The 17,783-nt window shown below is 54.9% G+C and overlaps 5 protein-coding genes across 5 annotated transcripts; 2 read left to right on the plus strand and 3 right to left on the minus strand.

Moving 5' to 3' along the window:
* Window positions 1-942: 942 nt before the first annotated feature.
* GLOTRDRAFT_75674 (ankyrin) lies at window positions 943-2,727 on the minus strand. The gene is made up of 4 exons (XM_007867419.1): window positions 2,528-2,727; window positions 2,397-2,476; window positions 1,725-2,328; window positions 943-1,668 (listed from the first exon to the last, which is right to left on the minus strand). Exons 1-4 carry the CDS (start codon window positions 2,661-2,663, stop codon window positions 1,217-1,219), a joined length of 1,272 nt encoding a protein of 423 aa, XP_007865610.1. The 5' UTR covers window positions 2,664-2,727; the 3' UTR covers window positions 943-1,216.
* A 948-nt stretch (window positions 2,728-3,675) lies between these two features.
* GLOTRDRAFT_40998 (NAD P-binding protein) lies at window positions 3,676-4,889 on the plus strand (the record flags this gene model as incomplete). The annotated part of the gene is made up of 5 exons (XM_007867332.1): window positions 3,676-4,146; window positions 4,237-4,362; window positions 4,413-4,540; window positions 4,630-4,779; window positions 4,856-4,889. The coding sequence occupies 5 exons, from the start codon at window positions 3,676-3,678 to the stop codon at window positions 4,887-4,889; spliced, it is 909 nt and encodes a 302-aa protein (XP_007865523.1).
* A 2,130-nt stretch (window positions 4,890-7,019) lies between these two features.
* GLOTRDRAFT_93153 (uncharacterized protein) lies at window positions 7,020-9,280 on the plus strand (the record flags this gene model as incomplete). The annotated part of the gene is made up of 10 exons (XM_007867420.1): window positions 7,020-7,187; window positions 7,357-7,375; window positions 7,649-7,688; window positions 7,743-7,826; window positions 7,902-7,993; window positions 8,057-8,289; window positions 8,351-8,471; window positions 8,521-8,587; window positions 8,648-8,969; window positions 9,092-9,280. 10 exons carry the CDS (start codon window positions 7,020-7,022, stop codon window positions 9,278-9,280), a joined length of 1,335 nt encoding a protein of 444 aa, XP_007865611.1.
* A 1,095-nt stretch (window positions 9,281-10,375) lies between these two features.
* Window positions 10,376-11,959, minus strand: GLOTRDRAFT_75677 (gamma-butyrobetaine hydroxylase). The gene is made up of 2 exons (XM_007867421.1): window positions 11,224-11,959; window positions 10,376-11,160 (listed from the first exon to the last, which is right to left on the minus strand). The coding sequence occupies exons 1-2, from the start codon at window positions 11,934-11,936 to the stop codon at window positions 10,590-10,592; spliced, it is 1,284 nt and encodes a 427-aa protein (XP_007865612.1). The 5' UTR covers window positions 11,937-11,959; the 3' UTR covers window positions 10,376-10,589.
* A 2,384-nt stretch (window positions 11,960-14,343) lies between these two features.
* On the minus strand, window positions 14,344-16,593 carry GLOTRDRAFT_138431 (uncharacterized protein; the record flags this gene model as incomplete). Its single annotated transcript, XM_007867422.1, has 4 exons — window positions 16,024-16,593; window positions 15,025-15,965; window positions 14,894-14,968; window positions 14,344-14,844 (listed from the first exon to the last, which is right to left on the minus strand). The coding sequence occupies exons 1-4, from the start codon at window positions 16,487-16,489 to the stop codon at window positions 14,344-14,346; spliced, it is 1,983 nt and encodes a 660-aa protein (XP_007865613.1). The 5' UTR covers window positions 16,490-16,593.
* Window positions 16,594-17,783: the final 1,190 nt, after the last annotated feature.

Below are 17,783 nucleotides of genomic sequence, written 5' to 3' on the forward strand. Positions count from 1 at the left end.
CGCGGCGGGCGGAGTTGGAAAGAGAGGGCTGGGATGCAAACGCAGCGGCGCACAGACGGGCACGAGTGCGATGACTGAGCTGCGAGGACGGGAAGACAGCTGGAAGAAGACGGCGCGCACGAACGCGGTGGAGGAGCTGTCCGAACAAGGAGGGCGAACCCGGCGGCGGGCGGCGCGTTGATGGCGCTGTTGATTAACTTCGCGCATGTGGGAAGTTGAACCTACCGGCGGTATCTGGTTGCCGAAGGTCTAGATAACTACGTGGATTCTATCGACCCGCTAAGGCCAACCTGACTCCCGGTACGACCGCCGGTCTAGGGGGAAAGCAACTTTACGGCTAACTAGGCTCGACCGGCAGGTGCTTTGCTAAGGCTTATAAGCCCTGTAGTGTGGGACGTCTAGGTGTAATTAGAGGAGCGCGAACGCTAAGGACGGGTGGTTTAGGAGCCTGGGCTGGCACAAATGTCGCCGCCGAAATCCCCGAGGCTGACTAAGCGGACGGTGGCTGAAGCCTTTCACCAGCGGTCGGCGGGCCTTCACGCAACCATTTACAACTTATTACCTTGGGATTTACCGCTCGGTGTACTTTATAGTAATGTAAAAATGTTCTAACTGAATGGTATACTCATGCAATGGTTATCAGTAGTACCGAAGGCTGAATATCCGGCTGAAGAGGCATAATGGCTATAGACAAGCCCCTCTGAGTGTCAGAAGTATACCAAAGGTATTTGCATTGATCTTGAACTATTTTAGCACCCGTTTATATGTGTTCTGCGTGAGCTCAACGAGGTAGATGTCGAGACGCTCTCTACATCGCCCGCCAACCGCTGCTGAGAGGCTTCAGCCACCGTCCGCTTAGTCAGCCTCGGGGATTTCGGCGACGACATTTGTGCCAGCCGTCCTATAGCGTTCTCCTCCTCTTGTTCGTTCTGTATCCGGTAATAAATTAAAAATAGATTTGTATTATATAACACTGCACGTGCGCCCCAGTAAAGGAGGAGAGAGAACGCTAAGGACGGATGGTTTAGGAGCCTGGTTTGCCTCCCGCAGTGGCAAAGTACACAACCATTGATCCTAGAAAATTATGCGAAAAGAGGTAATGCCACTATAATAGCTGTACGGAATAACAAGAGGTCGAACACAAGATTGACAGCTACCATACAACAACCGACCACCCGACAAGAACCAAAGACAAGTACAACACACTCCAAGAACATCAGAACGGCTGCTCCGCCAGAATCTCATCGACCTTAACTACGAGTTTACCAGGATTCTCCAACTCAGCCATGAGATACGCTTTCGCGCCCCCCACACCGCGCTTCCGCACGACGTCCTGGATGCGGTCGTACGCCGCAGGATCGCTGCTCCTCAGCACGGAGCACTTGAAGTCCTGCTTCTTGTTATAGATAAGAATGGGCGCGACAGACCTCTGGCTTCCGGGAGACCATGGCACTTGGACTTTGACGATCATGGACTTGGAGGAGAGCTTCGGCTTTGCTGGGAGGGTGGGGGTGAACTCGGGGACGGTGGGTGAGACGCCGGTGAAGGCGCGCATGAGGTCCGCCATGGGGGCCATGTGGCCGTGATTACTGTAGCTCGGGATGAGGGTGACCGTGTTGGACTTTGAGAATGGGCGGCAGTGTGGCTTGTGGGTCTTCCAGTGTTGTCCTGTTGACGTCTTGTCAGTTTAAATCTTTTATGGTTCAGTATGATGAAATCCTTACGCTGGCACTGGGACGAACAGTACCACGACGTATGGCATGCGGAACACATCTTCAGCTTGACACCCTTGCCCGAGGCATCGGCCTTGCAGTTATCGCATCTCTTCTCCTCCATCGGCGCCTCCACGCCCTCGCGCTTCCGCAGCCACTTCTGCACCACCGCGGTCACTTGCGGGCCGCATTGCAAAGCAAACTCATACGGGACGACCCCATCCGTGTCGCTGATATTCACGTCCGCCCCGAACTCCATGAGGACGTCTACCGCGGCGACGTGGTTGCTGTGGCTGGCCCCTTGGAGCGGGACGGCGCCGTAGCGGTCCCGGTGATTCACGTTGGCGCCGTTCTCGAGCAGGACACGGGCGAGCTCGGCCGGCACGTTGGCGTCCATCGTAGCGTGATGGAGAGCGGTGAGCCCGACGATGTCGGGGATGTCCGGGGGTGCGCCCGACGAGAGGAGGAGCTTGAGGACTTCAACGTGCTGAGGGTTCGGCCCCTCATGTGTACCTCGCTTCAGAGCGCTCGCACCTTCCACCACCAGGGTTGGGTAGCTAAGCTGGAATGGGGTCTCCCAACCGCTCAGCTCGGGGGCGATTCCGGCTTGTATGTCCTGTATTGAGAAAAGAATCCGCGGTCAATCGCTGGCGTTCCCTCCCCTCCATGTCCCAGCATTCGTACCTTCTGTACCGAGTCCAGGTCTCCGAGGTAGCAGGCCAGCCCAAAGGCGGTGATCAGACCAGGGTTAAAGTGTGAGGAATCTGGAGCTGCTCAATATCGGATGATATACTGTCAGTTCTGTCAAAGCTCACGTATGGCATATAACTTCTTCAGCTTCTGTGCCCCGTTCTTTATGCTCAGAAATCCCGGCTGCGCAAGGATATCCCGCATTTCCTGGGGCACCATCAGGCCTCCGCTTCCAGGGAGCCGTGAAGCCATCTCTCTCATACTCCAGAGGCGTCCAGTGGACGGGAAAGGAGGATAGAAATGCAACCGCCTGATCTTGGAGGAGAGGATCCTCCCGAACCCTGGTCTCGGAACGGAGGCTTTTGTGGCGAAACAGAAGTCGTGACATACGTGGGAAGACAATTCGGACCAGTCCGATATCGTTCCGGGCCGCCAATGTGGAGGATTTCGGCCACTTCACCTCGCTGCAACACTGAAAAAGTGTCCACTGCGATCGTAAGTATACTTGCGCCTACCGAATCCAACCGACTTATTGCTCGAATAGGATACATTTATAATTTCTGAGTAGGCATGCTCACATATGGAGAGCCCATACTTATGAGACGTTTGAGCGCCACAGCTCCTCCTCTTCATACGTCGCCAGTGAGTGTGTTTGATTCGGAGCATGTACGCCGGAGTACGCTTCTCGGGTATAGCCGTGCCATAGCATCTAAAGGCCACATACTTAACGTCGAACTGCTACATGTCGCGTTGCAAAGAATGAGGGAAAACTCGTCCTAGGCCTGCTTCCCATCCGTGGATCTTTCGTATCGTCGGGAGGTGGGGTCAAAGCTCAGGCGGAACAAAGGGGCGTGCAGGGTCGGGAAACGTGGTCCTGGTTGCGGTGTTGTCCTCTGCATTTCGACCAGAGTCTCTGAAGTGGTTACTCGGGCAATGTATGAACCATTCTGTTCCAGAAGAAGAGAAGACGTCAACATCGTCCAATCAGTGCTCCCTTGCAAACGGTATGGCTCTCAAGCTCTCGGTTCCTCCACAAGTCAGCCGACTCTCTGGAGCCGGGAAGTGCTCTCGTGATATCAACATGCCCGCCAACTGCCCTGGGCGTGGACTGCCTAGGGCTTCTCTTGCCTATTCTTGGGTCACCTGACCATTTCCTCCTCGGTATGAGGGACGATCCTGCATGCTATCGTATCACCATTGTGCGGGCGTATAAAGGCAGGCGCACGTCCGGGCGATATCAACCTTGATTCCGCTCCCTTGAAGATCTCCAAAGATGTCTACTTTGAAGCCGCCGGAACCACCTTACCCGATAGGCGTCGTCGCGGCACTCGCCCACGCCAAAGATATGTCCGTTACTCCTAAGCCGACGTTGCTAAACAGAGAATTCTCGCTGGACGACAGAGTAGGCATCGTTACTGGCGGGAATCGGGGACTTGGTCTCGAGATGGCAATGGCATTACTGGAGGCTGGCGCGAGAGCCGTCTATTGTTTTGATCTGCCACAACAGCCCGGAGACGACTGGGAGGCGGTCAGGGATTACGTCGCGAAGATGGACCTCGGTAACGGGAAGAAAGGAGGACGGCTGGAGTACGTCAGCGCGGATGTGACCGACCAAAAGGGGATGTGGGAGAAAGCAGAGAACATAGGTGACAAGGAAGGGCGATTGGACGTGTGTATTGCGGCTGCAGGTATCTTGAACCCTCACACCGACTGTTTGGCGTATGAGGCGGAGAAATTCAAGAAGGTCAGTGGACATTATACAGCGCTCCCGACTCGCAGTCTGCCACTGCTTGGTGCTTCCCGCACGCACAACTCTTACCGTACGAATGGGCAGGTTATCGACGTTAACGTGAATGGGGCGCTCTTCACAGCCCAAGCGGCCGGCAGACAGATGTCGAAATTTGGAATACCGGGCAGCATTATTATGATTGCATCTATGAGCGGAAGTATCACTAACCGGGTATGGGATTGTCGCGGCCATGGATTGGCGGATTGCTGAAGCGTCTTTAGGGCCACGCTTGGGTATCTTACAATACCAGCAAGTCTGCTGTCCTACAGATGGCTCGCAGTATGGCCTGCGAACTCGGCGTCAATGGCATCAGAGTAAACACAGTTTCTCCGGGACATATCTACACGACGTACGTACCGTTCTCTCTGATCTCGCTTCGGTGGTTGTATTAATTGCTTTCCGTGCATGACGCTCCCATCTCTGAACTATTTACTCCAGGATGACCGCAGCGTATTTTGACACGCGACCCGAGCTTGTGGACGTGCTGTCCAACGCAAACCCATTGGGAAGGATAGGCAGGCCAGACGAGGTGAGAGGTGTTATTGCCTGGCTGGCTAGTGACGCCAGTACGTTCTGCACTGGAAGCGAGTGAGTAGCTTTCGCTTCGCCTTACTTGGTTTCAGTTCTGTGGAGGGGAGTGATTCTAACAACATCGTTACTGCAGTATACTTGTAACCGGAGGCCACCACGCGTGGTAGTGGGCAGGGCTGTGTGAACCCACCTCGTCTCAACGGATTGCAGTCATACGGACCCCATTAGCTCTGCATCTGCCGGTAACTTACGGGAATGTGCTTGTGTCATTGGATGTGGCTGCCGAACGACGCTACTAGAAAGGTCTTGGCATTAACGCTCGGGCTTCAATCGCCTCCCGTCAGGCGACGGGGTAAGGCTGTCCATCCATTCACAGCGCCGCATTGTATTGTGAATTCAAAGCCTAGTGATTGACAGAACGGTGATATGGCTTGTCGGCTCCAGACCGCGTGCTTGATTCCTGGGTTCGGTCCGCTATAAATTCCGACGTCGACTGTCAGCAGTTCGACTGGCGCTTACCGGTAGTGCCCCTGTAAGTTGGCATATCTTTATACGGTGGTGATTGATTGGTACTAGTACCCTAAGTATCCTGCAGGATATCAAAATGCGCCATTTCCCGACTTGTGATTGCATGTTTGCCTGCATGTAATATGCACGATAATACTGCATGCTTGCCTTGGACTACCAACCTTCTTCTGGTAGATGTATCATATTGGAGAACACTCTTCGTGAGTCCTGTATTCATTTGCGTCCGCTGACCAAACTTTATGAACATGATCCTTCTTCTAGTCCAGGGCGGCTGAAGATGTGCGTTCCTAAAGAGTCCCTCGTCTAGCAAGGTTGGTACCGAAGTAGTCGCTCGTACGAACGGGGATGACCCTGGCTGCCCCCGGTGGATAACATTCACAGTCTAATGTGCCTTGGATTGAAGATCCGCGCACATGGGGTGCCGAAAGGATCTCTTGTGCGCTCGCCTTGCTTATAAAGTCCGGTTCGTTGGTCGTACCGTCGCTTCAGCACCAGATTTCGAATTACCCCTCCAGCTATCCGCAAGCATGACTCATGCACAGTACCGCATTGTTGGCCGCAAGGCAACGGGTCTTTACGATCGGCTGTCCATCGAGGACTTGCAAGCGAAGGAACCAAGGCAGTTCTCCCTCTTCATCCTTGCTTATCTTGCTCTTCAAGGCAGGGATGACGAGTCCTCTGGATTGCTGCCGGCCAATGTCACTATCCCAGAGGCAGCTTCATTCTATCACTAGCAGCCACCCATGCAATACTGCACGGTAGTGTCAGTCAACAGCCAGGAAAGTGTACCACGAAGATGTGGTTTACTTATTAACCCCTCATTATTTCTTGTCTCCTCTGAAAGTCTTGATATGGGATGTCAGGGCCACATCGGGCCCAGGAGCTGTGATATAATGCCTTTGTTATCTGTAACCTGCTATGTATCTATTGCATAAATTGTGGGCCACATTGCAGCCAAGCCGCAATGTCTGCGATGTGGCCTCCTCATTGCCTGTAGTAAGCCTCATAACATGTGATCTCAGCGTCTGACATGCCCCCCAGCTTCCTTGGTGTCACTGTCACATGACTATAGGATGCTATCATTCCCAGTGCAAGTTCTATAAAGCCCATGTGTATGTAAGTTGTGCTACAGTAGTGGGCCGTGAGCAGCAATAAGAGAGCTCATTGAGCCATGGACTGAGAACCAAAAGTGGCATCTGGGGCAAGTCACCATACCCAGACTCAGCTAATAGGACCTTGTTATTCCCATATCTACCTTCAGTTTCCTAGTACTTCTCAATAGAGGATGAGGGTATCATGTGTCAGAATGCAAGGCTGCTATGTGGTCACCTTGGAGTCTCCATGTGAGACATGCAAGATTTTAAGTGGTGTCTCCCAATTTTGTAACTAAAGAAATAGCAAGAACATGTCTGGATGTTTCTGCTGCAGCTTGAACTGCACTTAGACTGGCCCGGCATTAGAGATAACTCCGAGACAATGGCTCCAGCCTTGGATTATGCAAGGAGACATACCATTGCTTACCAACTACGGGCAAGCTGTATATGCCGCTGGGTCTGTAGTGACACACTCATGGTGGGCTGTAGCCCAAATCATCGCAGTCTGGCGTGAGGAGCAAGATGGTTGAGCATCGAGCACCGGCCTCAGGCCATCCGCCGTGTCAAAGTCGCGAGACGCCACAGCTTGCCATTTACAGTAAGCCTTACCGCAAAAGTCAAATAACACCGTGGGAACGGGAACTGTCTTTTGTATTATAGATTTGGCCGCAATACATGGTTTACCATTCGAGGTACCGGCGGGGATCCTTTTCTCCCATCCCTTCAATCTCACAGGATAAACAGGAATGGATCGGAGACAAGCGAAATGTCCCTGAGAACAGCACTGATTTCAACCCTGCGGACGGTAAGGATACTGGAGCAGTACCTTCGCGATTCGGGGGCGTGAGTGCCAGTATTACTCTACTTCCATTCGTTGACCACCATTTTTGCTTGAAGTATTGCAACCATGGAAGCGTGGTATTTCCAACTTGGTAAGCATGGTAGGTTGCGCATTATTGTCGTTGGTTGAGACTGCGAATTCTCCAATCATACCACTCAATCCCTTCGCCAGATGGATTTCAGGAACACCGGTAAGCATACAGGTCTGATGTTCTCCAGATTACGGAGGCTTATCGAGCACCTCAGATTCGCTCGAAGGTATACACGCCCAGATTCACGACATCCTCGGAGGAAACGGGCACATGGCTGATCCGGACTATATACGCTATACGCTTTGCGCCTGAAGCAGAGGAGACGCGAGACTAATTTCTGCACCTTGTACAGGCCGGATTTGACCCAATGTGACTATCATGTGTCTCAACCTTGTTGTCGAGTTTCTTCCTGCATCACTGCAATGTCGACAGAATCCTCGCCGTCTGGGAGTATGTCTATCCGTAATTCAACGTAAGTTCCGGTCCTCTGCTGTGTGGCATATGTACTGACTGCTACCCTCTCAAGATTGGCAATGGATATCCGAGTCCCAACAATGACGGCAGAATCTATCCTTTCACCCAATCTCGGGGGACTTACAATGCCGTCTACGTAAGAGTCCTCATTACGCTCCGCTTGGCCTCGCGGCAGCTCATGACCCTACTAGAACTCGCTTTTGGACCAAAGCACCGCGTTGGCTCCCTTCAGTATGGAGAACGGCAAGTACTGGACTTCCTCAGCAGCGCGTCATCTCGATTCGCTGGCCAAGGTGCCGAAATGTAAGCGACCTCGCTCGATCGCGTTCGCGGTGGTTTTCACTGCATCTCGTACACCCCTTCCAGACTACTCGTATCCGGAAGTCGCGGGCGTCAAGGTTGACAAGAGCATTCCCCTGTCAAAACGCATCGCCCTCCGATCCAAGCTTCGGGAATACTACGGACTCAAGCTCAAGGCGTCCGCGCCGCGGGAGCACACTCCCCTAGCAAACTTGCCATTGTACCAGATCCCGAATGAGTCCGTCCCCGAAGGGTATTCGCTCTTGCAGGAGTTCCGTCACTTCGTTGCTGTCGTCCAGGTTGGTATGCTCGTGTCGGATGAGGGATATCAATTATACTGAGCTTATGTGTGATGCGTAGACGAACGAGTTCGCTTTCAACAGTCCGTACACGGTGAAGCTGAACTACACGAAGCCCGGCAGGCCTGAGGAAGAAATCTTCATCGGGCTGTCTCAGTGTTCGCCAGACCCGATCACTGTGAGTATCCACATATATCTCATGACGAGTCCCTCTGATGCGTTTCGGACCAGCTGCATGTCAAGGATGCATCATGAGACGGGACGCACTGGGGTCGACCATCCGAGGCGCCATTCCAATGTACGTACCGCAACACTGCCATGCCGGTGCGACCTGACGCACATTGTACCCCCTGTGCAGTTCGTCCGAGATCGTCATGGACGCACTGTCGGACGTGACCGGCGCACTTCTGAGCGAGGAGGACGTCCTGGCGCGATTCAAAGACCACCTCCGCGGCGTCATCGTGAACAAGAGCGGCGCGCCGGTCGGTGTTGCGCAGGGCGGGCCTGCGGGGCTCACGCGGGGCGGCTTGACCCACGACGATGCGCTGGACAAGTTCGCCGTCCCTGACATCACGCTCGTGTCTGCGGGGGCTGCGCGCAAGCTGGATGGAGACTTCAAGTGGATCGACTGGCAGAACCACGGGAAGGTGTTCCTCCGGGGACATCACCAGTGGACGAAGGTCAGCGCAGCCAATGCACAGTGGAGTTAACGGATGCATGGCTCTGGGAAACTTCGTGTATGTATTGCAGTGACCATGAAATGTGCCATCATCAGCTGACTACTTGTCGTGCCGTTATTTAGGATTTTTGGGTGATGCTGCCGACTGCTCCCCGTCGTAAAATTAAACGACACTCGACCAATGTCCAAACTCTTGGGCTCTTCTACGCCCTTGCAATGCCGTCCACTGAGGGATGCGGAAATGATATTCGATGTACGATATGCAATAAATACAGCGGGGGCTTCATTACAGGTAGTGGGACTTTTTCGTGATATCGTAAACGGTCTTCAGAGCCAAGGCAGAGTGCAAGCGTCTATGGGGGCAAGAAAGTCCGGATAACTGAGGTGCGAGTAATAGACTCTGGAAGGCAGTTCTGAGAAACAGATCCACCCTGACCCATCGAGCTCAAGAGCCTCACCTGGGTTGCGCACCCCTGCTATGCAAGCAGAGTCTTCAAACTGACCCTGACTCCCAGGCCCTTCTTCATCAGCTTCTGGAGCTTTGCCTTCCTCGAGACGTCCAAGCAGGCGTCGCACTCGTGCGCGTGGCGCCGCGCGGAGTCGATGATATACGTTTCGTAATCGTAGTCATTGAGCTGCGTGCGGATCATACATGAAGGGCATGAGTCGCTAAATGTCTGGAAATTGGGTTGTCTGCGGATGCTGGAGAGGAAGGAGGACATTATGGCGTGGATGATAGCAATAGCAGAGCGGTGTAGTGTAAAGCAGGGTTGAAAGCAAAGTCGAAAGCGAGAGAACGTGAGCGGTAGAGAATGGCTAGCTTATAAGGTGGGGGTATATAGAGACTGGAGAGTGCTATAGGAAAGCTGCACTGTCATAGGCGATCCGGACCGCTCGGATGGTGGATGGCACGTCGCGTGTCAGCCGCTGGAATGATCGGCTGGGGCTGAAATACGTGGGTCGCGTTGACATCACGTGCCGGGTAGGTAGAGGTCCCGTGGACCCCTCTCTGAGACCATCGGGACCTGCGTGGCTTCGCGTTCTCCGAGAGTCAACTACGTAGATTCTTTACTTTCTTCTAGTAACTCTACCCAGCTCGAACGCGTCTTGGAGGTGAGCTCAAGCTGCCTGAATCTCTACCCTCGTTGCATCTCAGCACATATACTGATTCTTGTGAGGTGTGCACTGCCCTGTAGGCGTCCGTACCATGTGTTGCGTGCCTGCATCCCGCATCCACAGAGCTGCGGGTGAGTCGTTATATTACCTCCACTTCCTGAATCCGTGCATAGCCTTTGGAAAGCCAGACTGCAGTGACGTCCTGACCTATGAAGCGTGGACTGACTAGTCGGTGCACAGTCGGCACCACGAGCAGAGGGCAGTCCGCTGTGCGTCAGGCCTTGCAACTGGCTCATGACACCCTGGCGCCGTATTGAACAGTGCGTCACTTCCTCTATGGAGAAGAGTATATCCAAACCATACCCAGCCACAAGTAGGCTTCCGCGACGGACTATGGGCTCGCGTGCCACATGTCGAGTCGTTGCGCCGGGGCTGCTTAGAATTTGATACAGAACCACGTCACCCACGCACCCCGGCTTCTCGTCAATAAAATATCCCCTCCCTCTTACACCTTCCCCACCCGTCCCTGCAACACCCTCATCCGATCCAGCACCGAGTCCGCCTCGAGGTAACACCCCTTCAGCCACCTCTCCCCCTCCCCAAAACTCCTCCGCGCATGCAGCACCCGGCGGTTATCGAACACCACCGCGTCGCCCTCCCTCAGCGTATACTCGTGCGTATTTGCCGGATCTGCGAGGATGGAGGCGAACGCGCGGAGGGCGGTGTAGAAGGCGGGCGGCGTGGCGGGCGCGAGCGGCGCCTGGAAGGGCGGGGAGTAGTTGACGAACGCAACGTCCGGTCCTGGGTGCGCAGTCGCGGGGCGAGACGTAGGTGTGGATGTGGATGTGAGGGAAGGCGACGCGAGCTCGATCGTCGGGTGCGCGCAGTGCAGGTGGTGCCCGTCGTTGATGTAGTGGAACGGCACGGGCGTCGCGGCGAGCGTGTCGAACGCCGCCGGGTCGTCAGAGCGCAGCTCGCGCGCGGCGTGGATCGCGTCGAGGAAGAGCGAGCTCCCGCCGGCCACGCGGTTGCGCAGGCAGTGCAGGATCTGGTAGCGCGGGGGGTGCTGGAAGTACCTGGTGCGTATGTGCGGGCGGGTCAGTAGGTACGTACAAATAAGGGAGGGAGGGGAGACGCACAGCAAGTCCATGTGCAGCCCCAAATCGAGGTTCGTGTACGCGATGTTCTTGCTCCGCTCGACGTTCTTCACGTCCCACACCCGCCCGTAGAACGTCTCCCTAATCTCCCCAAAACGCTCCGCGAGCCTCGTCAGTTCGCACCTTTCGTGGCTCGTCTCCTGATTTGGCACGCCGCTGACGAATAGTAACCCGTACTTGACGAGCTGCTCGATAGCGGTGAGAAGCCCGGCAGGCTTCTGCAGATCCTCATAGGGCACGAAGAGCGCGCTGGACTCGCTCACACGCTTCGCGTCCCATTCGACCCTCTCCACCTCGCGGTGGAACGCTGCGAGCTTCCCCGGATCGGCGTACCGCTCCAGCCACCCGCGCTCGTACGCGCTCTCGTGCCCGCCCTCCCACTTCACCCTGAGCACCCCCTCGTCGTGGTGGTACGCCACACCGCCCGGAACAGGCCTTGCAGCCACCAAGTCGGACGTGCGGTGCAGTTTCTGGCGCGTGGAGGGGTGGATGCACGAGGGGCACTGGCACGAGTCGCGCAGCCACACGTAGGGGAGCGTGAGGTTGTCCAGCGCGGGGATCGTCACTGCTTGCGAGGAGAGGCCCCGGGCATTGGAAAACGGATGATTTCGAGAGGCCGGGGGAAAGACATGGGGGTGTAGACGCCCTGCGGTGCGCGGGGAGACGCTGAACGGGAGACGGAGGCGCTTGATCATGGTCGACCGAAAGAGTTTGATCTGTTCCAAATCTGGATTATCTCCTCGAAATCATGTGGATGGACTATTTGTCGCACCGATTGCTTCCGGTAGAAATATATGACTGGTTTGGCTTATTCTGAGCTATGTCTCTTTTATTTTCGACTAATATTTCTGGCCTGTGCATATAGCTGGTGGGGATGCAGTGGTCCGAGAACGTCCAGGCGACTGGGAGGTTCGCCCGCCGAACGCGTTCGCGAACGTGTAGGCCCCCTGAAAATACCCATAGTGGTCTGATACCAGTTTTGGTAAAAATCACCCTCAACTGGGTGCCAGGTCTGATACAGTTTTGGTAAAGAACCTGCCGGTGGGATCAATCTTGGATACCAATTTTCGGGTAAAAACAGGCATCCAGAGCAAAGGTCGGATACTATTTGGGTAACAATTATGGCCACAACAGTGCCACAACTTGCCACAATAATCAGGTGGTGAGATTCTTGGATTCCATATACACCAGTGCACATCAGAGAGGCTCATAAAGCCCATACATAACTGAATCTGGTATGACCGCAGGCACTGGAATTTTTTTGTGAATAAATAAATATCCTCAAGCCCTCAGGTTGGATACCAATGTTTCGGTAAAAATCACGTCTAAGGCGAGAGGTCGGATACTTTTCGGGTAAAACACATCCCAATATAGTAATTTTGGTTTCGGTAAAAATGGGGGAAAATTGGAATCTGGTATCAGACCTCTATGGGTATTTTCAGGGGGCCTGAACGTGTTCGGCGAATGTCTGGGCACGTGAGGGGATGCCACGCCACCCGAGCCTAGGGAATCGCCACACCGCAACTGTTATTGAGCGAGAAAGGCAATGGCAGCTATGCTTTCAATCCATAAAATACAGTTTGTTATGCACATATTATTGTACCATACCAGGGATATTGATGACGTGAATAGAGTAATTTCCATGAATTTCAAGTTGTCTGTGCCCAATGACCAATTATATGTATACAGGGCATCTGTGGAGGCATCACATTTCCAATGCAATGCCAGTAGTATTGACCATGGAAACCGTTAGGGGGAGGGCACGGAAGGGGCTTCAGTGGGTTCATGTGACCCCAATTGGACAGACAGCTTTGATTACTCACCACATTTTTTTACAATTACCCAGCAATTTCAATCTCACAGACTGATACAATAAACTTACACGTTAAAACCCTCAGGCTATGCAGATTTTATCATAAGAGGAGGGGTACGCGTCTGTGGCCGGTGGACAGAGCCACGAATCGACACGCGCCCACGTGCACCGTGGTGTGGTTCTCACGTTCGCATTTGCAGTTCGCAAACGCGTTCGGCGGTGTGACCTCCCAGTGGGGTCGACTTTCTGAGTGGTCCTTTACGATGGACGTTATGACGTCATTCTGCCGTTACCGACACTGACCGAAATACCACGTGATCGTTACGTGACGCGTGAATATTACGCGACGCGTCGTGCGCCGGGCGCAAATGCCCCTTCTCCTCTTCCTCCCTCGTCCCTGTATTCTCCCCGAATGTTGTCGACAACGATGAGGACACCATGCTGCAGTAACGCGTTAACTACTTCAGGGCCTCCCATCCTTGCACGCGTATATCGTCAAGGCTAAGATGAAGTAGGCAATGGTCATAACGGTATGCAATGCCTTCTTTCAACGCTCTATGGCATCTCTGACAAGAGAGAAACGATTAGAGGGTAATTATAAGGACAATTATTAATGGCTGCGGCGAAGCTTGCGCTAACTTGTTCGCATCCCTCGACGAGGGCGGGCATCAGCTCCTTTCTCGTCGATTTAGAGTCTCGTACGGGCGGCGTATATATCAGCTTCTTAGTGGGCTACTGTAAAAAATCTAATGTCCGGCGCATATACCGACCATTTACCATGGGACGTCTCCACGACGGCCCCTTTCGAAGCTAGACCGTTCCTTCATCGCCATGTTGTCTTCAGGGTCCGCTACATCCACCTCAGTACGGTAGCTTTCCTCAGGTAACCATCGTCGCTAATCAGGACACAGATCCAGCTCACGCATATAGCCGCTCGAAATACTATTTCTATCCATCTCGGCATCAGTTCAATGAAGGCGGGCATCCACCACTTTACGCGTACGGTCGCTTCATAATCCCGCACCCACGGCGCATGCATTAGCTCCTCAGTGGGCTATTTGGACAAACTACATTCCGGGCGCATATACCGACTATTGACCACAGAGCCTGAAGATCATGTTTCGTGCTAGATTCCTCCTACATCCTTCGGGACTACGCAATCCATCCACGTCTCGACGCGTCAACTACACGTGTATAAGCTACATTTCAACCCCTCCTACACAGCAACGTACAAGTACAATTACATTTCAACGGTCCGTATGTGCTGAACGTCCAACAATGCTTCCCACTTATGTCTTCCCGTCAGCATGCACAGCAGTCCCCGCCGCGGAGCCAATTCCACCCCGGCTCTCCCCCTTCTTCAACGCCTCCCCCTCCTCCACCTTCTCATGCTTTCTCATAATCTTCCCGCTAAGCACCTTCGCCTCCCCGCGCACCTTCTCCATCAAGCTAGGCTTATGCTTCTCCTCCTTGTCCCGCCCGCTATGCTCGTCTCTACCCTCCGCCTTCGTACTGGCCGTCTCCGACGGGGAGGGGATCGGGTGCAGCGCCGCGGGGTGGTAGTTCGGCTCGTCGCCGTCGGCCTTCGTCCGGTCGGACTGTTGGGGTGCGCTCGGTACCTGAAAGGTGGTGGAACTCACGTTAGTACCGTGTTCATATGCGCTCTCGACCCGGTCGACCCCCCCGCGCCCGATGTCCTTATCATCCAACCGAGCTCCATCTCGTCCGAGCCCGTGAACGCGACCCGTGGTGTTCAGACCGACGGGTGCGGGAAACTTCTTCTCGGCCTCCTGCTCTCCGTTTCCATCTTGCACGAGCTCGAGGTGAAGTGCTGCTCACCTTCTCCTGGCCCCTCAACGCATCCCGCGCGTCTTTCGTCATTCCTTCACCCTTAGTGCCTGCATCCTGAGGGACCTATCGAAACCCTCCTCATTAGATACCGAGCGGCCCCAAGTCTATCGTAGACTTACCTTGATACCATCACCCTTCACCAGTGGATCCGTCTCCAACCTGTTCACCCCATCTGCCTTCCCTCCACCAACCATATCCTCCGGCTTCGCTCTGGGCACGCTCTGCTTGCGCTCGAACGCATCGTGCGTCGCAACAGCTGCAACGCCTCCAGCAGCGACGCCACCAGCCGCAGCGCCATAACCCATCTCCTTACCCGACTTCACGTCTCCAGCCGGCACATCGGCAACACCGGTTTCATCAGCACCTCCAGGCAACGCGCCCACACCACCAACGCGCTCCCCTGCTCTCGCCCCCGCCTTCTCGCTCGTCGGCATCGACACCCCCTCTACAGCACGCTCATACGGCACCTGCGCGACGCCTGCCTCCCCCACTGGGCCCGGCAGGGAGCCCACGCCGCTCGAGTTCTCGCCCGGCCTTAGCCCATTGGTCTCGCTCGACGGCAGCGACGTACCCGTCTCCAGCGACGAATTGAAGATGGACTTTGACGGCTGCGTGGATGCGGTAGCGGTCGTAGCGGTCTCCTGCGCGCTCCCGACTACATTCCCTGCAGTCTCCTTCGCCTTGTATGCTGCCTCTGCGGCGGTGCCCGCGACCACGGCAGCCGCCGCGCCTGCTGTCTCCTGCGCACGCGAGGTGAGATTGCTTGCGGTTTCCTGCGCAGTACGGACGGCGCTCCCTGTCGTCTCCTTCGCGTTGTTCGTCGTTGCTCGTGCGCTCTGTGTCGCGCCTGCTGCTAGCCCCTCCAGCGTACTACCCTTCTCCCCCTCCTCGCGCTCGTCGAGCACTTTGGCGACGCCGGTCTCGTTGATCGTCCCCGGAAGCGCGCCGACGCCGCCAGAGTGCTCGCTCGGCCGCGCCCCTGTGATTTCAGTCGACGGGAGCGAGGTCTCGTGGAAGTCATCGTAAGGGCCAGCAGTCGTTCTGGTGTTGTTGTTACCAGCTAACACACGAACGCTAAGTCCTGCGATTGCAGCGAGTAGGATAAAACGGAAACGTACGGATGTAAGAGGCAACGGATGCAGGTAGGTACTGCTTCGCCGTCTCAGCGACGCTCTGTAGAGTCGTGCTCGCGGACTCGGTCGCACTCTGGAGGGTGCTGCTCGCCGTCTCCGTCGCGCTCTTCAGCGTCCCGCTCACCTCCTCCTGGCTCGGTACGTACTCCTTCGCCTTCTCCACTACCTGGTTCGGGTCGTTCAGGCCCTCGCGCCGGTCCTGCGTGGCCGGATACGCGCCGGGGAAGTCGGGGCCTGGCGTGCCGGGGGTGACGGCGGTGGGTGTGGGCTGGGTAAAAGAGGACGTTCCAGGTACGTGCGCGGGCGGTTCGGGGACGGCGGGGGCGGTGAAGGAAGAAGTGCCGGCTGCGGACAGCTCAGCCGCGCGAGTAGTCTCGTTCGCCCACTGCTGCGCGGGCGTGCCCGTCTGGACGTCGAGCGACGGGCTCTCGAGTGGTTTGATGGTGGTCATGATGGATGGATTATGTGGTGCGTTACAAGATAAAAGAGGTGCGCTATTCCGACTATACAAGCGAGATCGAAGTTCGTAGCAGGTCGTGATTGTGAGGACTCCCCGCTATGGAGAGCCCGTTTTATTAGACCGGGTGGGGCGCTGACGAGGGCCATGTCATGCCCAGTGTTGGGCCCGGAGGGAGTCAGCCGCCATTATGACATCATTGGACGCGATGTCATTGCTGTATCTAGTAAGTGGTTTCCCATTTTTGGAAGTAGTCAGGGGCGGGTGTGGCGTCAACCCGAAGGGTCAACTGCGATTCGCCCGTTGAAGCGTAAGTCGCCTAGCATTGTGGTGCACATAGATAGGTCGAGGTGCGTTTCGGTATCTTGTTATTCTGGTGCCAGTAATGCACCGTACGAGGTTCGTCTTCTTTCCAATTACTTACCATTAACAAGCGCAGCTGAAAGGGGGAGGGAGTGAGCATGTCCTGGACTTCCACGATTTCCGGTGCGCCCCGTGTACGCAGTGTCAACGACATCAGATGACGTGGCAGGATGCTTGGGTGGCAGAGGTTCGTGATAATATGGACAGCTCTCATGGCTTTCCCTTTCCGCTGCGTCTTCTCGTTGTTGAATGCCGGGCTTGGGCCTTGGTAGAGGGGATGTGGAGGGAGGAAGGAACGATAAAGGTGTGTCTATTTTTGCCCCCTATCGCTAGCACTACAAGAGAACGTGACAACAACGCCGGGTTCCACAAGTTAAACGGTCCTCGACCCTTGTATAACGAAGACTCTGTCCCGCGTCTCGGACCTGAGCTGCCTTGCGTATCCCCACCATCCGTATGGAGGAATATGAAACTCATTTCATGGCTCTCCGTGTCGCGTCAAAGCATACTATGCATAAAACGCTCGAGCTGGAACTACGCAACTGTGAAACGTAAGCACAAATACCCCCGCGGTAATGCCTGGGTCTAAATAAACCGTCTCAGAAGCGTCTGATGGGCTAGAGCTCTGAGTCAAAGTGTAAGTCTCTGTAAAGGCGGTTGCCTTCTAACTTTGTCTTCTGGTGCCTACAGCGCCTACTAGGTCTCGTGCCAGGTACCCTGAGAGCACATCGCCCCGAAGAGCTTTCGAACTGCTAATAATACACTGCAACTTCGCTGAGGGTTCTGCCCGCCGTATACCCGAATAAAACAGTATGTACATGTCCAGCACTACTTCTCTTGACTTTAAAGCTACATTGTCCTAGACGCGTGGACTTTTGTGATGTGAGATCTTTCCTCCTTGTCTCGCGCGTTCGGGTGAGCTGGG

This window comes from Gloeophyllum trabeum, assembly GCF_000344685.1.
Source record: "Gloeophyllum trabeum ATCC 11539 unplaced genomic scaffold GLOTRscaffold_00006, whole genome shotgun sequence".
Classification (NCBI taxonomy): Eukaryota; Fungi; Basidiomycota; class Agaricomycetes; order Gloeophyllales; family Gloeophyllaceae; genus Gloeophyllum; species Gloeophyllum trabeum.